At 47.2% G+C, this 17,500-nt stretch overlaps 1 protein-coding gene across 1 annotated transcript in view; it reads right to left on the bottom strand.

Moving 5' to 3' along the window:
- Window positions 1-11,237, bottom strand: part of LOC138593021 (transcription elongation regulator 1-like protein) — a 12,712-nt gene extending 1,475 nt beyond the window's left edge. The window contains exons 1-4 of the mRNA XM_069663842.1: window positions 11,170-11,237; window positions 7,171-7,250; window positions 6,864-6,949; window positions 1-132 (exon numbers count right to left, since the gene is read on the bottom strand). The exon at window positions 1-132 is cut by the window's left edge and continues 20 nt beyond it. Coding sequence (XP_069519943.1) covers window positions 1-132; window positions 6,864-6,949; window positions 7,171-7,239 — 287 coding nt within the window. The 5' untranslated portion in view covers window positions 7,240-7,250; window positions 11,170-11,237. The remainder of the gene's footprint in view (window positions 133-6,863; window positions 6,950-7,170; window positions 7,251-11,169) is intronic.
- Window positions 11,238-17,500: the final 6,263 nt, after the last annotated feature.

The following is a 17,500-nucleotide window of genomic DNA, read 5'->3' as shown; positions in this document are numbered from 1 at the left end:
CTTTTGTGGGGCGGGTCCTCAATGATGCGGCTGATGTCTCGACCAATCAGCTCCCCCGGTCTCTCCCACACAGAGAGGTGCATTGTGGGATTGAAGAAGAAGACACGGTCGTCTCCGGTCCACACCACACACCTGAACACGTACACACATTATTCATTCACACCTCTATCTTAACCCCCACCCATGTGTGCTAAGCTAACAGATGACAGATGGCTTAAATTTACAAGGTAATAACCCAGAGTACTCCTGGGATAGACACTTTGACTACAGATCAGTCTGGTTCTCTTAGTGTCTCTGAAGAGTCCTCCAGGATCAGCACCTGGGACAGGAAACACCACCTGAGAACCTGCTGGACTTCCTGCTGAGACTCAGACTGAGCCAGGACTGAAGGACTCGATACAATACCGGTCAGACCGAGTCATGTCTGAGACCAGAGTTTACCGAGACAGAGACATGTCTGAAACCAGAGTGTGTCGAGGCCGAGTCGTGTCCGAAACCAGAGTGTGACAAGACCGAGTCATGTCCGAGACCAGAGTGTGTCGAGACCGAGTCATGTCCGAGACCAGAGTGTGACAAGACCGAGTCATGTCCGAGACCAGAGTGTGACAAGACCGAGTCATGTCCGAGACCAGAGTGTGTCGAGACCGAGTCATGTCTGAGACAAGAGTATATCGAGGCCGAGTCATGTCTGAGACAAGAGTATATCGAGGCCGAGTCATGTCTGAGACCAGAGTGTGACTAGACCGAGTCATGTCTGAGACCAGAGTGTGACTAGACCGAGTCATGTCTGAGACCAGAGTGTGACGAGACAGGGACATGTCTTAGACCAGAGTGTGACGAGACAGAGACATGTCTTAGACCAGAGTGTGTCGAGACCGAGTCATGTCCGAGACCGAGTCATGTCTGAGACAAGACTGTATCGAGGCCGAGTCATGTCTGGGACCAGAGTGTGACTAGACCGAGTCATGTCTGAGACCAGAGTGTGACAAGTCCGAGTCATGTCCGAGACCAGAGTGTGACGAGACCGAGTCATGGCGGAAACCAGAGTGTGACGAGGCCGAGTCATGTCTGAGACCAGAGTGTACCGAGACCGAGTCATGTCCGAGACCAGAGTGTGACGAGACCGAGTCATGTCCGAGACCAGAGTGTGACGAGACCGAGTCATGTCCGAGACCAGAGTGTACCGAGGCCGAGTCATGTCCGAGACCAGAGTGTGACGAGACCACGACATGTCTTAGACCAGAGTGTGACGAGACAGAGTCATGTCCGAGACCAGAGTGTGACGAGACAGAGTCATGTCCGAGACCAGAGTGTACCGAGACCTAGTCATGTCTGAGACCAGAGTGTGTCGAGACCACGACATGTCTTAGACCAGAGTGTGACGAGACAGAGACATGTCTTAGACCAGAGTGTGTCGAGACCACGACATGTCTTAGACCAGAGTGTGACGAGACAGAGACATGTCCGAGGCCAGAGTGTGTCGAGACCGAGTCATGTCCGAGACCGAGTCATGTCTGAGACAAGAGTATATCGAGGCCGAGTCATGTCTGAGACCAGAGTGTGACTAGACCGAGTCATGTCCGAGACCAGAGTGTGACTAGACCGAGTCATGTCTGAGACCAGAGTGTGACTAGACCGAGTCATGTCTGAGACCAGAGTGTGACTAGACCGAGACATGTCTTAGACCAGAGTGTGACGAGACAGAGACATGTCCGAGACCAGAGTGTGTCGAGACCGAGTCATGTCCGAGACCGAGTCATGTCTGAGACCAGAGTGTATTGAGGCCGAGTCATGTCTGAGACCAGAGTGTGACTAGACCGAGTCATGTCCGAGACCAGAGTGTGACGAGTCCGAGTCATGTCCGAGACCAGAGTGTGACGAGACCGAGTCATGGCGGAGACCAGAGTGTGACGAGACCGAGTCATGTCTGAGACCAGAGTGTACCGAGACCGAGTCATGTCCGAGACCAGAGTGTGACGAGACCGAGTCATGTCCGAGACCAGAGTGTGACTAGACCGAGTCATGTCCGAGACCAGAGTGTACCGAGGCCGAGTCATGTCCGAGACCAGAGTGTGACGAGACCACGACATGTCTTAGACCAGAGTGTGACGAGACAGAGACATGTCCGAGACCAGAGTGTGACGAGACAGAGACATGTCTTAGACCAGAGTGTGACGAGACAGAGACATGTCCGAGACCAGAGTGTGACGAGACCGAGTCATGTCCGAGACCAGAGTGTGACGAGACCGAGTCATGTCTGAGACCAGAGTGTGTCGAGACCACGACATGTCTTAGACCAGAGTGTGACGAGACAGAGACATGTCTTAGACCAGAGTGTGTCGAGACCACGACATGTCTTAGACCAGAGTGTGACGAGACAGAGACATGTCCGAGACCAGAGTGTGTCGAGACCGAGTCATGTCTGAGAGAAGAGTATATCGAGGCCGAGTCATGTCTGAGACCAGAGTGTGACTAGACCGAGTCATGTCTGAGACCAGAGTGTGACGAGACTGAGACATGTCTTAGACCAGAGTGTGACGAGACAGAGACATGTCCGAGACCAGAGTGTGTCGAGACCGAGTCATGTCTGAGACCGAGTCATGTCTGAGACCAGAGTGTGACTAGACCGAGTCATGTCTAAGACCAGAGTGTGATGAGTCCGAGTCATGTCCGAGACCATAGTGTGACGAGACCGAGTCATGGCGGAGACCAGAGTGTGACGAGACCGAGTCATGTCTGAGACCAGAGTGTACCGAGACCGAGTCATGTCCGAGACCAGAGTGTGACGAGACCGAGTCATGTCCGAGACCAGAGTGTACCGAGACCGAGTCATGTCCGAGACCAGAGTGTGACGAGACCGAGTCATGTCCGAGACCAGAGTGTGACGAGACCGAGTCATGTCCGAGACCAGAGTGTACCGAGGCCGAGTCATGTCCGAGACCAGAGTGTGACGAGACCACGAAATGTCTTAGAACAGAGTGTGACGAGACAGAGTCATGTCCGAGACCAGAGTGTACCGAGGCCGAGTCCTGTCTGAGACCAGAGTGTGACGAGACCGAGTCATGTCCGAGACCAGAGTGTACCGAGGCCGAGTCATGTCCGAGACCAGAGTGTGACGAGACCACGAAATGTCTTAGAACAGAGTGTGACGAGACCGAGTCATGTCCGAGACCAGAGTGTACCGAGGCCGAGTCATGTCTAAGACCAGAGTGTGTCGAGACCACGACATGTCTTAGACCAGAGTGTGACGAGACAGAGACATGTCTTAGACCAGAGTGTGTCGAGACCAGGACATGTCTTAGACCAGAGTGTGACGAGACAGAGACATGTCCGAGACCAGAGTGTACCGAGACCGAGTCATGTCCGAGACCAGAGTGTGACGAGACCGAGTCGTGTCCGAGACCAGAGTGTGACAAGACCGAGTCATGTCCGAGACCAGAGTGTGACGAGACCGAGTCATGTCCGAGACCAGAGTGTGACGAGACCGAGTCATGTCCGAGACCAGAGTGTACCGAGACCGAGTCATGTCTGAGACCAGAGTGTGTCGAGACCACGACATGTCTTAGACCAGAGTGTGACGAGACGGAGACATGTCTTAGACCAGAGTGTGTCGAGACCACGACATGTCTTAGACCAGAGTGTGACGAGACAGAGACATGTCCGAGACCAGAGTGTGTCGAGACCGAGTCATGTCCGAGACCGAGTCATGTCTGAGACAAGAGTATATCGAGGCCGAGTCATGTCTGAGACCAGAGTGTGACGAGACCGAGTCATGTCCGAGACCAGAGTGTGACGAGACAGAGACATGTCCGAGACCAGAGTGTGACGAGACCGAGTCATGTCCGAGACCGAGTCATGTCTGAGACAAGAGTATATCGAGGCCGAGTTATGTCTGAGACCAGAGTGTACCGAGGCCGAGTCATGTCTGAGACCAGAGTGTGACGAGACCGAGTCATGTCTGAGACCAGAGTGTACCGAGACCGAGTCATGTCTGAGACCAGAGTGTGTCGAGACCACGACATGTCTTAGACCAGAGTGTGACGAGACCGAGTCATGTCTGAGACCAGAGTGTACCGAGACCGAGTCATGTCTGAGACCAGAGTGTGTCGAGACCACGACATGTCTTAGACCAGAGTGTGACGAGACAGAGACATGTCCGAGACCAGAGTGTGTCGAGACCGAGTCATGTCCGAGACCGAGTCATGTCTGAGACGAGTATATCGAGGCCGAGTCATGTCTGAGACCAGAGTGTGACGAGACCGAGTCATGTCTGAGACCAGAGTGTGACGAGACAGAGACATGTCCGAGACCAGAGTGTGACGAGACCGAGTCATGTCCGAGACCGAGTCATGTCTGAGACAAGAGTGTTTCGAGGCCGAGTCATGTCTTAGACCAGAGTGTGACGAGACAGAGACATGTCCGAGACCAGAGTGTACCGAGACCGAGTCATGTCCGAGACCAGAGTGTGACGAGACCGAGTCGTGTCCGAGACCAGAGTGTGACAAGACCGAGTCATGTCCGAGACCAGAGTGTGACGAGACCGAGTCATGTCCGAGACCAGAGTGTGACGAGACCGAGTCATGTCTGAGACCAGAGTGTACCGAGACCGAGTCATGTCTGAGACCAGAGTGTGTCGAGACCACGACATGTCTTAGACCAGAGTGTGACGAGACCACGACATGTCTTAGACCAGAGTGTGTCGAGACCACGACATGTCTTAGACCAGAGTGTGACGAGACGGAGACATGTCTTAGACCAGAGTGTGTCGAGACCACGACATGTCTTAGACCAGAGTGTGACGAGACAGAGACATGTCCGAGACCAGAGTGTGTCGAGACCGAGTCATGTCCGAGACCGAGTCATGTCTGAGACAAGAGTATATCGAGGCCGAGTCATGTCTGAGACCAGAGTGTGACGAGACCGAGTCATGTCCGAGACCAGAGTGTGACGAGACAGAGACATGTCCGAGACCAGAGTGTGACGAGACCGAGTCATGTCCGAGACCGAGTCATGTCTGAGACAAGAGTATATCGAGGCCGAGTTATGTCTGAGACCAGAGTGTACCGAGGCCGAGTCATGTCTGAGACCAGAGTGTGACGAGACCGAGTCATGTCTGAGACCAGAGTGTACCGAGACCGAGTCATGTCTGAGACCAGAGTGTGTCGAGACCACGACATGTCTTAGACCAGAGTGTGACGAGACCGAGTCATGTCTGAGACCAGAGTGTACCGAGACCGAGTCATGTCTGAGACCAGAGTGTGTCGAGACCACGACATGTCTTAGACCAGAGTGTGACGAGACAGAGACATGTCCGAGACCAGAGTGTGTCGAGACCGAGTCATGTCCGAGACCGAGTCATGTCTGAGACGAGTATATCGAGGCCGAGTCATGTCTGAGACCAGAGTGTGACGAGACCGAGTCATGTCTGAGACCAGAGTGTGACGAGACAGAGACATGTCCGAGACCAGAGTGTGACGAGACCGAGTCATGTCCGAGACCGAGTCATGTCTGAGACAAGAGTGTTTCGAGGCCGAGTCATGTCTTAGACCAGAGTGTACCGAGGCCGAGTCATGTCCGAGACCAGAGTGTACCGAGGCCGAGTCATGTCCGAGACCAGAGTGTGACGAGACCACGACATGTCTTAGACCAGAGTGTGACGAGACCGAGTCATGTCCGAGACCAGAGTGTACCGAGGCCGAGTCATGTCCGAGACCGAGTCATGTCTGAGACAAGAGTGTTTCGAGGCCGAGTCATGTCTTAGACCAGAGTGTGACGAGTCCGAGTCATGTCCGAGACCAGAGTGTGACGAGACCGAGTCATGTCTGAGACCAGAGTGTGACGAGTCCGAGTCATGTCCGAGACCAGAGTGTGACGAGACCGAGTCATGGCGGAGACCAGAGTGTGACGAGACCGAGTCATGTCCGAGACCAGAGTGTGACAAGACCGAGTCATGTCCGAGACCAGAGTGTACCAAGGCCGAGTCATGTCCGAGACCAGAGTGTACCGAGGCCGAGTCATGTCCGAGACCAGAGTGTACCGAGGCCGAGTCATGTCCGAGACCAGAGTGTGACGAGACCACGACATGTCTTAGACCAGAGTGTGACGAGACCGAGTCATGTCCGAGACCAGAGTGTACCGAGGCCGAGTCATGTCCGAGACCAGGGTGTGATGAAACCGAGACATGTCCGAGACCAGAGTGTACCAAGGCCGAGTCATGTCCGAGACCAGAGTGTACCGAGGCCGAGTCATGTCCGAGACCAGAGTGTGATGAGACCGAGCCATGTCCGAGACCAGAGTGTAACGAGGCCGAGTCATGTCCGAGACCAGAGTGTGATGAGACCGAGTCATGTCCGAGACCAGAGTGTACCGAGGCCGAGTCATGTCCGAGACCAGAGTGTACCGAGGCCGAGTCATGTCCGAGACCAGACTGTGATGAGACCGAGCCATGCCCGAGACCAGAGTGTACCGAGGCCGAGTCATGTCCGAGACCAGAGTGTACCGAGGCCGAGCCATGTCCGAGACCAGAGTGTACCGAGGCCGAGTCATGTCCGAGACCAGAGTGTGATGAGACCGAGCCATGCCCGAGACCAGAGTGTACCGAGGCCGAGTCATGTCCGAGACCAGAGTATGATGAGACCGAGCCATGCCCGAGACCAGAGTGTGACGAGACGGAGTCATGGCGGAGACCAGAGTGTGACGAGACTGAGTCATGTCCAAGACCAGAGTGTATCGAGACCTAGACATGTCCGAGACCAGAGTGTACCGAGCTAACTCCATCACTGCAGCGTCTGACGTGTTGTCATGGTAACAGATTCACGGTGTGTGTGTGTGTCTGTGTGTGTGAGACACGGAGCAGCTGTTACCATGGTGACCCCGGGACAGGAGTGGAGGCCACAGGACGTTTGTCTTTGCTTCCCTCCTCTTCCTCTCCTCTGGCTACAGACACACACTGCAACACATATACATGCACACACACACACAGACACACACACACACGCACACACACAAACAAACAAACAAACACACACAGTGATCTGAGCACAGTGGATCAGTGATGAGCAGATTAAATCATTACAGTTTAACAGATCAGTGATCAACAACCTGATGAGGGGTCGAGCTGATCAAAGTATTGATAATCTGACATTACCATAGCAACGCTTCATCACTCACCTGTTTGTTGTTGTCTGTCGTTCTCTTCGTCCTGAGAAGAAACGCAGCAGACAGCTCACCTGGACTCATCCCGCGCTTCTCTGACAGACGACAAAACTTTATTATACATGTTAACTAAGACAGTCACATGATCATATTATTACATATATATTTATTTATTTACATCTATATCAATATAAGTATACAATAAATGTATTTTATTATATTTATATTAATGTAATAATCCTGATGAATAAACAACAGTCACTGTCTCTCCATATTGGACCAGATTGCACCATTCCAGTTCAAACACCCCTCCCTGGCTCAATGACCACACACGGACCGTAAACGACAGCGCAGGAAGTTGGAACAGAAGTGAAAAAAAACAGTCAACAGTTTCTCACATTAATTTAAGAGAACTCATTGCAAACTATCAGACAGCAGTAAAAGAAGCAAGATGGGCCTACTTTTCTGACATCATATCCAAACACAACCACAAAAACCTTCTTTAAAGTCATCAATTCTGTTATCAAGGCACCAGGCTCTTCTGATCTACAACCTGAACTTGACTGGACAGAAACATCTGCTAGACATTTCACTGACAGAATAGATCTGGTCGAACATTTCACCCGATCATGGAAACCTACTGTCCGTTAGTAATAATACTGCACCACTCACCCAGTTTCAGGCCACTAACCGGTCACCCAGCAAAATCATTTCTCAAATGAATTCCTCCACTTGTGTGTTAGATGTAATCCCTACTAAGTATTTAAAAGAAGCCTTCCCCACTATTGGTCCTTTTATTTTATCGATTATCAACATTTTAAGCAATGTAATAATGTTTTAGTGATTTTCAGTCTGGTTTTAGAGCTTGTCACAGTACGGAGACGGCCCTTGTTAAGGTCACTAACCACCTTCTTATAACAGCTGATAGAGGTCCTTTTAGATCTGTCCACAGCTTTTGATATCGTTGATCATTCCATCCTAATACACAGTCTCAAAACCTGGGTTGGTCTCAGAGGGACTCCGCTAAAACTTCTGCACTCCTACCTGCCAAATAGAACCTTTTCAGTTGTCATGGCAAATACCAGCTCATCTGTTTTCAATTTTAACTGCGGTGTACCTCAAGGATCTATTCTCGGCCCTCTGTTGTTCTCCATCTACATGCTACCACTCAGTCAGATCATTCAGAACCATGGTATCTCTCATCATTCATATGCAGATGACACACAGCTGTATGTTCCCCTCTGATCCAATAACCCCAACAGCTTAGACAACTCTCGTGCCTCAGTTTGGTCACATTCATCCCTTCAGTCCTTTCCATAAACTTGGTTCCCTTCACAACTACATCACTCTGAAAGCTAAAATCTGGGCATAATAATTGATGCAGATTTTAGTTCTGACACCCACATTAAGAATGTTATAAAATCCTGTTTTTATCACCTCATAAAAATTTAAAAAATTCAATCATTCCTGTCTCCCAGCGATCAGCACAAAGTAATTCATGCTTTTATTTTCTCACGCCTGGATTACTGTTGTGCACTTTATCATGGTGTCAGTTAGAGCTCCATCCACCGACTCCGAACGCTTCAGAACGCCGCTGCTCGAGTTTTAACAGGCACCCACATATACCAGCACATCCCCCCCATTTTTGCCAGCTTACACTGGCTGCCCTTTTTTATCGTGTTTATTTTAAGATTTTATTGATTACATTTAAAGCTCTAAATGGCCTTGTCCCAAAATATATTATAGATCTTTTAACCCCTTATGTGCCTGGGTGTTCCTGAATGCAGCTCTGTTGGTTATTCCTAAAACTCGACTGGTAACAAGACAGGCCACAGCTTTAGCTTCTTTTACATCCTCTCTTAAGAACGTCTTTTACAGGAAGGCTTTATCTCCTGTCTTTAACTGTTATGTATTTTTAAGTCTTTTTTCTGTTCTTTTTATCTGCTTTTCTTTTATCTTTCTGTCAAACACTTTGTAACCTTGTCAAGAAAAGTGCTATATAAATAAAGTGTATTATTATTATAATTAATGTTATTACTAATATATGTCTTTATTATATCTATATCAATATATTTATTTATTACATTTATCTGCATCTTTATCAGAATTGGACCTGAACTGGACCTGGACTGGAACTGAACTCGATCTTAACTGGACCTGAACTGGACCTGAACTGGACCTGAACTGGATATGAATGGGATCTGAACGGGACCTGAACTGGATTGGGACCGGACCTGGACTGGCTCTGAACGGGATCTGCGTGGGACCTGAACGGGATCTTAACTGGACCTGAACTGGATGTGGCTGGATATCTTTCAGTTTCACTGGGGGGATCAAAATGTTCAGCTACAGAAAAACAAACCAAAAACAGACAGATGAACATTTCCTTTGGCTAACTGTGATCCTCGGAGAGAAGAAGAAACGTTGTGACAGCAGACACATGGTCATGTGACCGTGATGTCAGAAACCATCAGAGTTGGATCAGGCTGTTTACCTCGGCGGACAAACAGAATATAACCTCACCATGATAAGATTTAAGCTAATGAGTTTTAACATCCTCCACAGAACACTGTCACACTGGACAGTGATGGACAGTTTGAAAACAAGGAGCACATTCTTCTATCAAGAAGAAACCTACCGCCTACATCACCCACAATGCAGTGGAACCACCAACAGTTAGGTGTTAGGCCTGATTCATAATATGACCTCTTATACGAGCATTCATTCTTGTGTGTTAGTGTGTCTGCGTCGCTCTGCAATTATTTCACCGAAACAGGAGCTGCGACTAAAACTGAGCCATGCATGTTGGAGTTGGAGCCAGCACCGTGTATTTTGCCCAGGCCCGGGACAAGATGATCCCAAGGACCAGGCACAGGCACAGTGCCAGGATTTTTATAATATTAATTTATAATAATTGATTCTCATGACATTAGAGCTATTTATATGCAAGTTCGTTTTTTCAATAACAACGCTATGGTACACAGCACATTCGTTATAAATGTAGTTTGTAATTGAATTTGTCCTAAGGTTATTCAACAATACAGCTAAAAGCTTAACTGACGACAAGCAAGGACAAAACGTGTCAAGGTGAGAGACTTCAGCACCCGGCAGCACCGGACAGCGCCCAGCAACAACAACACAATTCATCCAAAATGACAGGTGCATTTCTTTTGACAAATCAGACAACTCTGCATTGGTAATGTTTCGGTAGTAATGGCTATCACGACATCAGGAATAAAATTAATAACGAGAAGAAGCGCAGCCGGGACAAGAAGTGCAAACAGCCTATGCCTGTTAACTGTGCGCACACATCACAATCTAGGTGATCATAGCTGAATTGAGCTCCCGATTTTTGATGACTGGCCATCTTGACTCTTCACTAGCTAGCTTTTAGGCGGCGAAACATGTACGCTGCTATGGCAACCAGTCAGACCGAACCATTTTATATTTAAGTTGAGAGAAAATTGTTGACCAACACTCAAAACTTATCCAGCTTTTATGAGTCTCACAAATGATATATAGAGGTTTTTTTTGTTTGTTTTACAATTAGAGTGCCCTCCTGTATCTATAAAACATGCACAAACAAAGCATGCATGAATGGTTGAAGCTAAAACATGTTAAACAACAAGATTTAGCTTCATGTGGATGCTAACAGGCTGTAGCAGTTAGCTATAAACTAGCATAAAGCGTAAGGTCCAAAACAACACAGTTCCCATGGCATAGATTCAGCCAAAGCTGAATCAAATGACATCATCACTTAAGAACATTTATCAGATGTCATAAATCTCACTTTGAAGTTACCCTGAGCTTGATACTACTTTAAATTTTACAAAGTCTAACTACACAACACCTGAAAACTCCTTTGAGGTTTAAAGACAGGAGTTTAACTTTTATGTCTTTTCTGTGGTGAAAACAAAATAACATCAAGAACACTATCAAAAAGATAGAAAGGAGGACAGACAGGCACACAGACAGACAGACAGACAGACAGACAGACAGATAGACAGGCATTACTGTGTCTGCAGTCCTTCAGCAGAGTGAATCTGGATGAAAACTCTGAAGAGAAAAAGGAGGGATGAACTTCCTTCATCATCTGAAGAAAGAGAAGAAACAGGTATTTAAGTGATTTATATGGACAGACAGACAGGCACAGAGACAGTCAAACGGACAGAAACAGAATGATGGAATCACCTGTAAGACAGGCCACCTGTCCATGCAGAGCAGAGAGGGAGATACAGGCCCATTTACACACTGCTGTAAGAGAGAGAGAGAGACAGAGAGAGAGAGAGAGAGACACAGACAGACAGACAGACAGACAGACAGACAGACAAAGAGGGAGGGAGACAGAGAGAGGTTCAACATAAGTGTGTCTACTACATGTTTACCTGTCTCAGGTCAGTTTTGTTTGCATGTCACTGTCTTTCACTATCTGTACGTGATTGGGAGTGGACCTGCAAACCTTCAACTGCAGTCACTGCACATGTTCTACTGCAGAGTCGCTGCACATGTTCTACTGCAGTCACTGCTAATGTTCTACTGCAGAGTCACTGCACATGTTCTACTGCAGAGTCACTGCACATGTTCAACTGCAGTCACTGCACATGTTCTACTGCAGTCACTGCTAATGTTCTACTGCAGAGTCACTGCACATGTTCTACTGCAGAGTCACTGCACATGTTCTACTGCAGAGTCACTGCAATGCTCTTCTGCAGAGTCACTGCAATGCTGTACTGCAGTCACTGCTAATGTTCTACTGCAGAGTCACTGCACATGCTCTACTGCAGTCACTGCTAATGTTCTACTGCAGAGTCACTGCACATGTTCTACTGCAGAGTCACTGCAATGCACTTCTGCAGAGTCACTGCACATGCTCTTCTGCAGTGTCACTGCACATGCTCTTCTGCAGTCACTGCTAATGTTCTACTGAAGAGTCACTGCACATGTTCTACTGAAGAGTCACTGCACATGTTCTACTGCAGTGTCACTGCACATGTTCTACTGCAGAGTCACTGCAATGCTCTTCTGCAGAGTCACTGCTAATGTTCTACTGCAGAGTCACTGCTAATGTTCTACTGCAGAGTCACTGCACATGTTCTACTGAAGAGTCACTGCACATGTTCTACTGCAGAGTCACTGCACATGTTCTACTGCAGAGTCACTGCAATGCTCTTCTGCAGAGTCACTGCTAATGTTCTACTGCAGAGTCACTGTACATGTTCTACTGCAGAGTCACTGCACATGTTCAACTGCAGTCACTGCAATTCTCTACTGCAGTCACTGCTAATGTTCTACTGCAGAGTCACTGCACATGTTCTACTGCAGAGTCACTGCACATGCTCTACTGCAGCCACTGCTAATGTTCTACTGCAGAGTCACTGCACATGTTCTACTGCAGAGTCACTGCAATGCTCTTCTGCAGAGTCACTGCACATGCTCTACTGCAGTCACTGCTAATGTTTTACTGCAGAGTCACTGCACATGTTCTACTGAAGAGTCACTGCAAATGGTCTACTGCAGAGTCACTGCAATTCTCTACTGCAGTCACTGCTAATGTTCTACTGCAGAGTCACTACACATGCTCTACTGCAGAGTCACTACACATGTTCTACTGCAGTCACTGCTAATGTTCTACTGCAGAGTCACTGCACATGTTCTACTGCAGAGTCGCTGCACATGTTCTACTGCAGTCACTGCTAATGTTCTACTGCAGAGTCACTGCAATGCTCTTCTGCAGAGTTGCTGCACATTTTCTACTGAAGAGTCACTGCACATGCTCTACTGCAGTCACTGCTAATGTTCTGCTGCAGAGTCACTGCACATGTTCTACTGCAGAGTCACTGCAATGCTCTACTGCAGAGTCACTGCACATGCTCTACTGCAGTCACTGCTAATGTTCTGCTGCAGAGTCACTGCACATGTTCTACTGCAGAGTCACTGCAATGCTCTACTGCAGAGTCACTGCACATGTTCTACTGCAGAGTCACTGCACATGCTCTACGGCAGCCACTCAGAGTCACTGCACATGTTCTACTGCAGAGTCACTGCAATGCTCTACTGCAGTCACTGCTAATGTTCTACTGCAGTCGCTGCACATGTTCTACTGCAGAGTCACTGCTAATGTTCTACTGCAGAGTCACTGCACATGTACTACTGCAGAGTCACTGCACATGTTCTACTGCAGAGTCGCTGCACATGTTCTATACTGTACTGTGACTCTGAACATGTTGTTTGATGACGACCAGCTGTTGCTCCTTCACTGTTGTAATTATTTGATAATTGTTGTTAATTATTTTAATGCTACTCACCAGTTTTGGCAGAGACAGTCTTTTCTCCAGGCTGTTGATTGGTCGTAACCACGTTCCTCTGTGCAGTTTATTGTGCAGAACAAGAGGCCACGCCTTCTTTTCTCTCTGTATATGAAGTCCTGCCCACTCACAGTAAGCACCACCTATGAAATGGCATCACAGTTTTACTCATCACACTTCCTGTTTGATTTGAACTCTTAATCAGCAGGTCAGCTTACTGATCTTCAGTCGGTTTAAACTATTTTTGGTTTAAACTGACTTGTAAACTAACTGAGGAGTTAAATATTTAAACATTAAATAAATGTTTGAATGCCCTAATGTTCACAATGTCTTTACAGTCAAACATCTCACGATCAGCTTTAAGGGATCTGTACAGTTTAGAAGATGTTGTCTCCTCTGCTGCAGCTTCAACATGTTTCAGAGTCTCCGTGTGGGTGTGGATCCGTTACTCCTATAGATGAATACAGACCTGAGTAGTTTAAAGGTGATATTTTACTTTGGGGGATTAAATAATGGACATACACTGATCAGCTGACACTTACCCGCTGTCACTGCTCACACTTCCTGTTTACACTGCTGTAATATTAAAAGCGGAGTGCTGTGTGATGTGTCACCCTCTGCACTAATGTTCCTTTTGCTACAGATTTTAACCACCAGAGGGTGTCTGAAAACAATCTGATAACACATCTTCATCTTCTCTGCTGTCAAATTTAATCAGTGTCACATTGTGTGTGTGTCTGTGTGTGCATCTTCCTCAGTCCTGCACTCTTATGGGCTGGGAAGGCTGATGATTGACAGGTCAAAGGTCATGTGTCAGACCCTCTGAGCCTGAGAGCTGTTCATCATCAGGTGCAATATGGGAATACTAAACATACACACACTGACCACCTGCCAGCAGAAGATTGACAGGCACGTTGTTACCGTGACAACCTGAGAGATTTCACCAAAGTCAGCGAAACGGCATCATGGGAAAAACCCTTCATCCTCTTTCTCTCTCTTTCTGCTGCTGAGTCGATGTCGCTCGCCCGCCTCAGCCAGGCTATAAAAGGACGACTCATTTGCATCTGAATGAGTGTGTATGTGTGTGTGAGAGTGGGTGTGTATGTGTATGTGTATGTGTATGTGTATGTGTATGTGTATGTGTATGTGTGAGTGTGAGAGTGTGTGTGTGTGTGTGTGTGTGTGAGAGAGTGTGTGTGTGTGTGTGTGTATATGTGTGAGTGTGAGAGTGTGTGTGTGTGTGTGTGTGTGTGTGTGTGTGTGTATGTGTGAGTGTGAGAGTGTGTGTGTGTATGTGTGTGTGTGTGTATATGTGTGAGTGTGAGAGTGTGTGTGTGTGTGTGTGTGTGTGTGTGTGTATGTGTGAGTGTGAGTGTGTGTGTGTGTGTGTGTGTGTGTATGTGTGTGTGTGTGTGTGTGTGTGTAACAGTCTTGATCTAATTTTCAGAACTCTTCTTTTCCTCCTTTGATCCTTTTTTATATTTATACACCTTTTCTTCATCTTCCTCATATTTATATATTTTAATGTATTTATAAGTATTTATAATATAGTGTGACATCACGACCATGTGTGACATCACGATCACACAGCGTCTGCTGCAGGCTCAATCGATCGTTACGTCTGAATCAGGTTATCTTTCATGTGACATCACAGCTCACACAGACACAGTCGGTACATCAGCGCCTCGAGGGGAAACCTCCAATTAGTTCATTACAGCTAAAGGCTATGATGGATCTCACACACACACACACACACACACACAGTCCCCCAGGCACCTGAGAAGAAACAGCTGATGAAGCAGCAAGTAGACGAGGAGGAAACGAGTGAGGGAGGGTGAGGAAGAGGAGGAGGGTGAGGAGGGTGAAGATGATGAAGAGGAGTTAAAGGAGGTGAAAGTTTGTGATAAATCAGCCGTTTTCTTCCAACTTCACCTCCTCAATTATTAAAACTGAATTACACTGAACTGTGTGTGTGTGTGTGTGTGTGTGTGTGTGTGTGTGTGTGTGTGTCCAATCAGTGCTATCCAGTCTGGTCTCATTATAATGAACAAACCTGCTGTGAAATTATTCATCAAATTAAGTGTGTGTGTGTGTGTGTGTGTGTGTGGGTGTGTGTGTGTGTGTGTGTTTCATTCTGAAAAACAGAAAGTCTTTAGTGAGAAACGTCCTGATGAGGAAAGAGTAAAAAAAAGTTTTTGTTCCACCTGGGAAGACTCTCTCTGTCTCTCTGTCTGTCATGTGACCCTAATCAATGGTCCTGATCAATCAGAGACATGAACAGTCATGGAGACTTGCTGGAGTTTTGTTTTCATGTTTTTTGACTCTCTTCAGGTCGAAACATTCAGGATTTAAAAATTTACAGCTACAGCAGTTTTACCTTTTCACTCATGTTTTATTCACGTGTCTCGTTTATTTATTAATCAGCAGGAGGGAGCGGCGTGAACAGGAAATACTTCACAGGAGCTGTTTTCTGTTTGTCAGCCTGAAATCTGTTTTTGCCCGCTTTTATTTTGGTATTTTATACCTCCATCCTGTCAGCAGATGGACACTGTGTACACACACACATTCATCTATTTCTATATATTTATATTATACTCATCTATTAACATCAACTTTTACTATTTAACTAAAACTTAACCTTAAAAATAAACATTCTTAATTTAACCTTTTTTAGTTTCAAAGTGCTCATCTATTGGATGAACTTAAAGTAACAGGAAGAGGTTATTTCAGGACTTTTATTGTGACATGTGAGTCTGCAGAGAGAGAACAGCCTGCAGCTCTGACTGCAACCACACACACACACACACACACACACACACACACACACACACACACACACACACACACACACACACACAATCAGTCCTGTCAGACGACACTGAGGGCTGACAAACTCCTCAGATCATGTTGTTGCCATGACAACAGATAACTGAGTGTATATTAGTTACTGTACAACAGCCGGGGACAGACAGAGCGAGTACGCAGAGAGACTGTTTAAGATTCAAACTGAACAAGCGTGATTACTTCGATCCAAACTGGGAGCCAGCGGAGTGACGTGCGTATCATTTCTCTCCTTCCACAGTTGCTAAAAAATGTTAGAAAAACTTTTTGTCCAAAGACTTGATCACTCTATAGAAAAATACAAGTTACTGAGTGAGCATCAATATGGTTTTAGATCAAATCGATCCACAACTGATATATCTTCACTGTGCTGATATCCACAGTAACAGCACGCTGTGATGATCTTCACTGTGCTGATATCCACAGTAACAGCACGCTGTGATGATCTTCACTGTGCTGATATCCACAGTAACAGCACGCTGTGATGACCTTCACTGTGCTGATATCCACAGTAACAGCACGCTGTGATGACCTTCACTGTGTTGATATCCACAGTAACAGCACGCTGTGATGACCTTCACTGTGTTGATATCCACAGTAACAGCACGCTGTGATGATCTTCACTGTGCTGATATCCACAGTAACAGCACGCTGTGATGACCTTCACTGTGTTGATATCCACAGTAACAGCACGCTGTGATGATCTTCACTGTGCTGATATCCACAGTAACAGCACGCTGTGATGACCTTCACTGTGCTGATATCCACAGTAACAGCACGCTGTGATGACCTTCACTGTGCTGATATCCACAGTAACAGCACGCTGTGATGATCTTCACTGTGCTGATATCCACAGTAACAGCACGCTGTGATGACCTTCACTGTGCTGATATCCACAGTAACAGCACGCTGTGATGACCTTCACTGTGCTGATATCCACAGTAACAGCACGCTGTGATGACCTTCACTGTGCTGATATCCACAGTAACAGCACGCTGTGATGACCTTCACTGTGCTGATATCCACAGTAACAGCACGCTGTGATGACCTTCACTGTGCTGATATCCACAGTAACAGCACGCTGTGTAATCATTTATAATCTCCTGATCAGCTGACAGAATAAATCATGAATGTCTTGGTTTAATTAAAGTTAATCTGATTAAACTTCACACAGACCTCAGACCTGCTGCTGCTGATGA

Source organism: Semicossyphus pulcher, unplaced genomic scaffold (assembly GCF_022749685.1).
Source record: "Semicossyphus pulcher isolate SPU_LCO1_2020_fin unplaced genomic scaffold, fSemPul1.0.p SCAF_16, whole genome shotgun sequence".
Taxonomy (NCBI): Eukaryota; Metazoa; Chordata; class Actinopteri; order Labriformes; family Labridae; genus Semicossyphus; species Semicossyphus pulcher.
The sequence above is the reverse complement of the archived record's forward strand: the minus strand, read 5'-3'. Positions and strand labels throughout refer to the sequence as shown.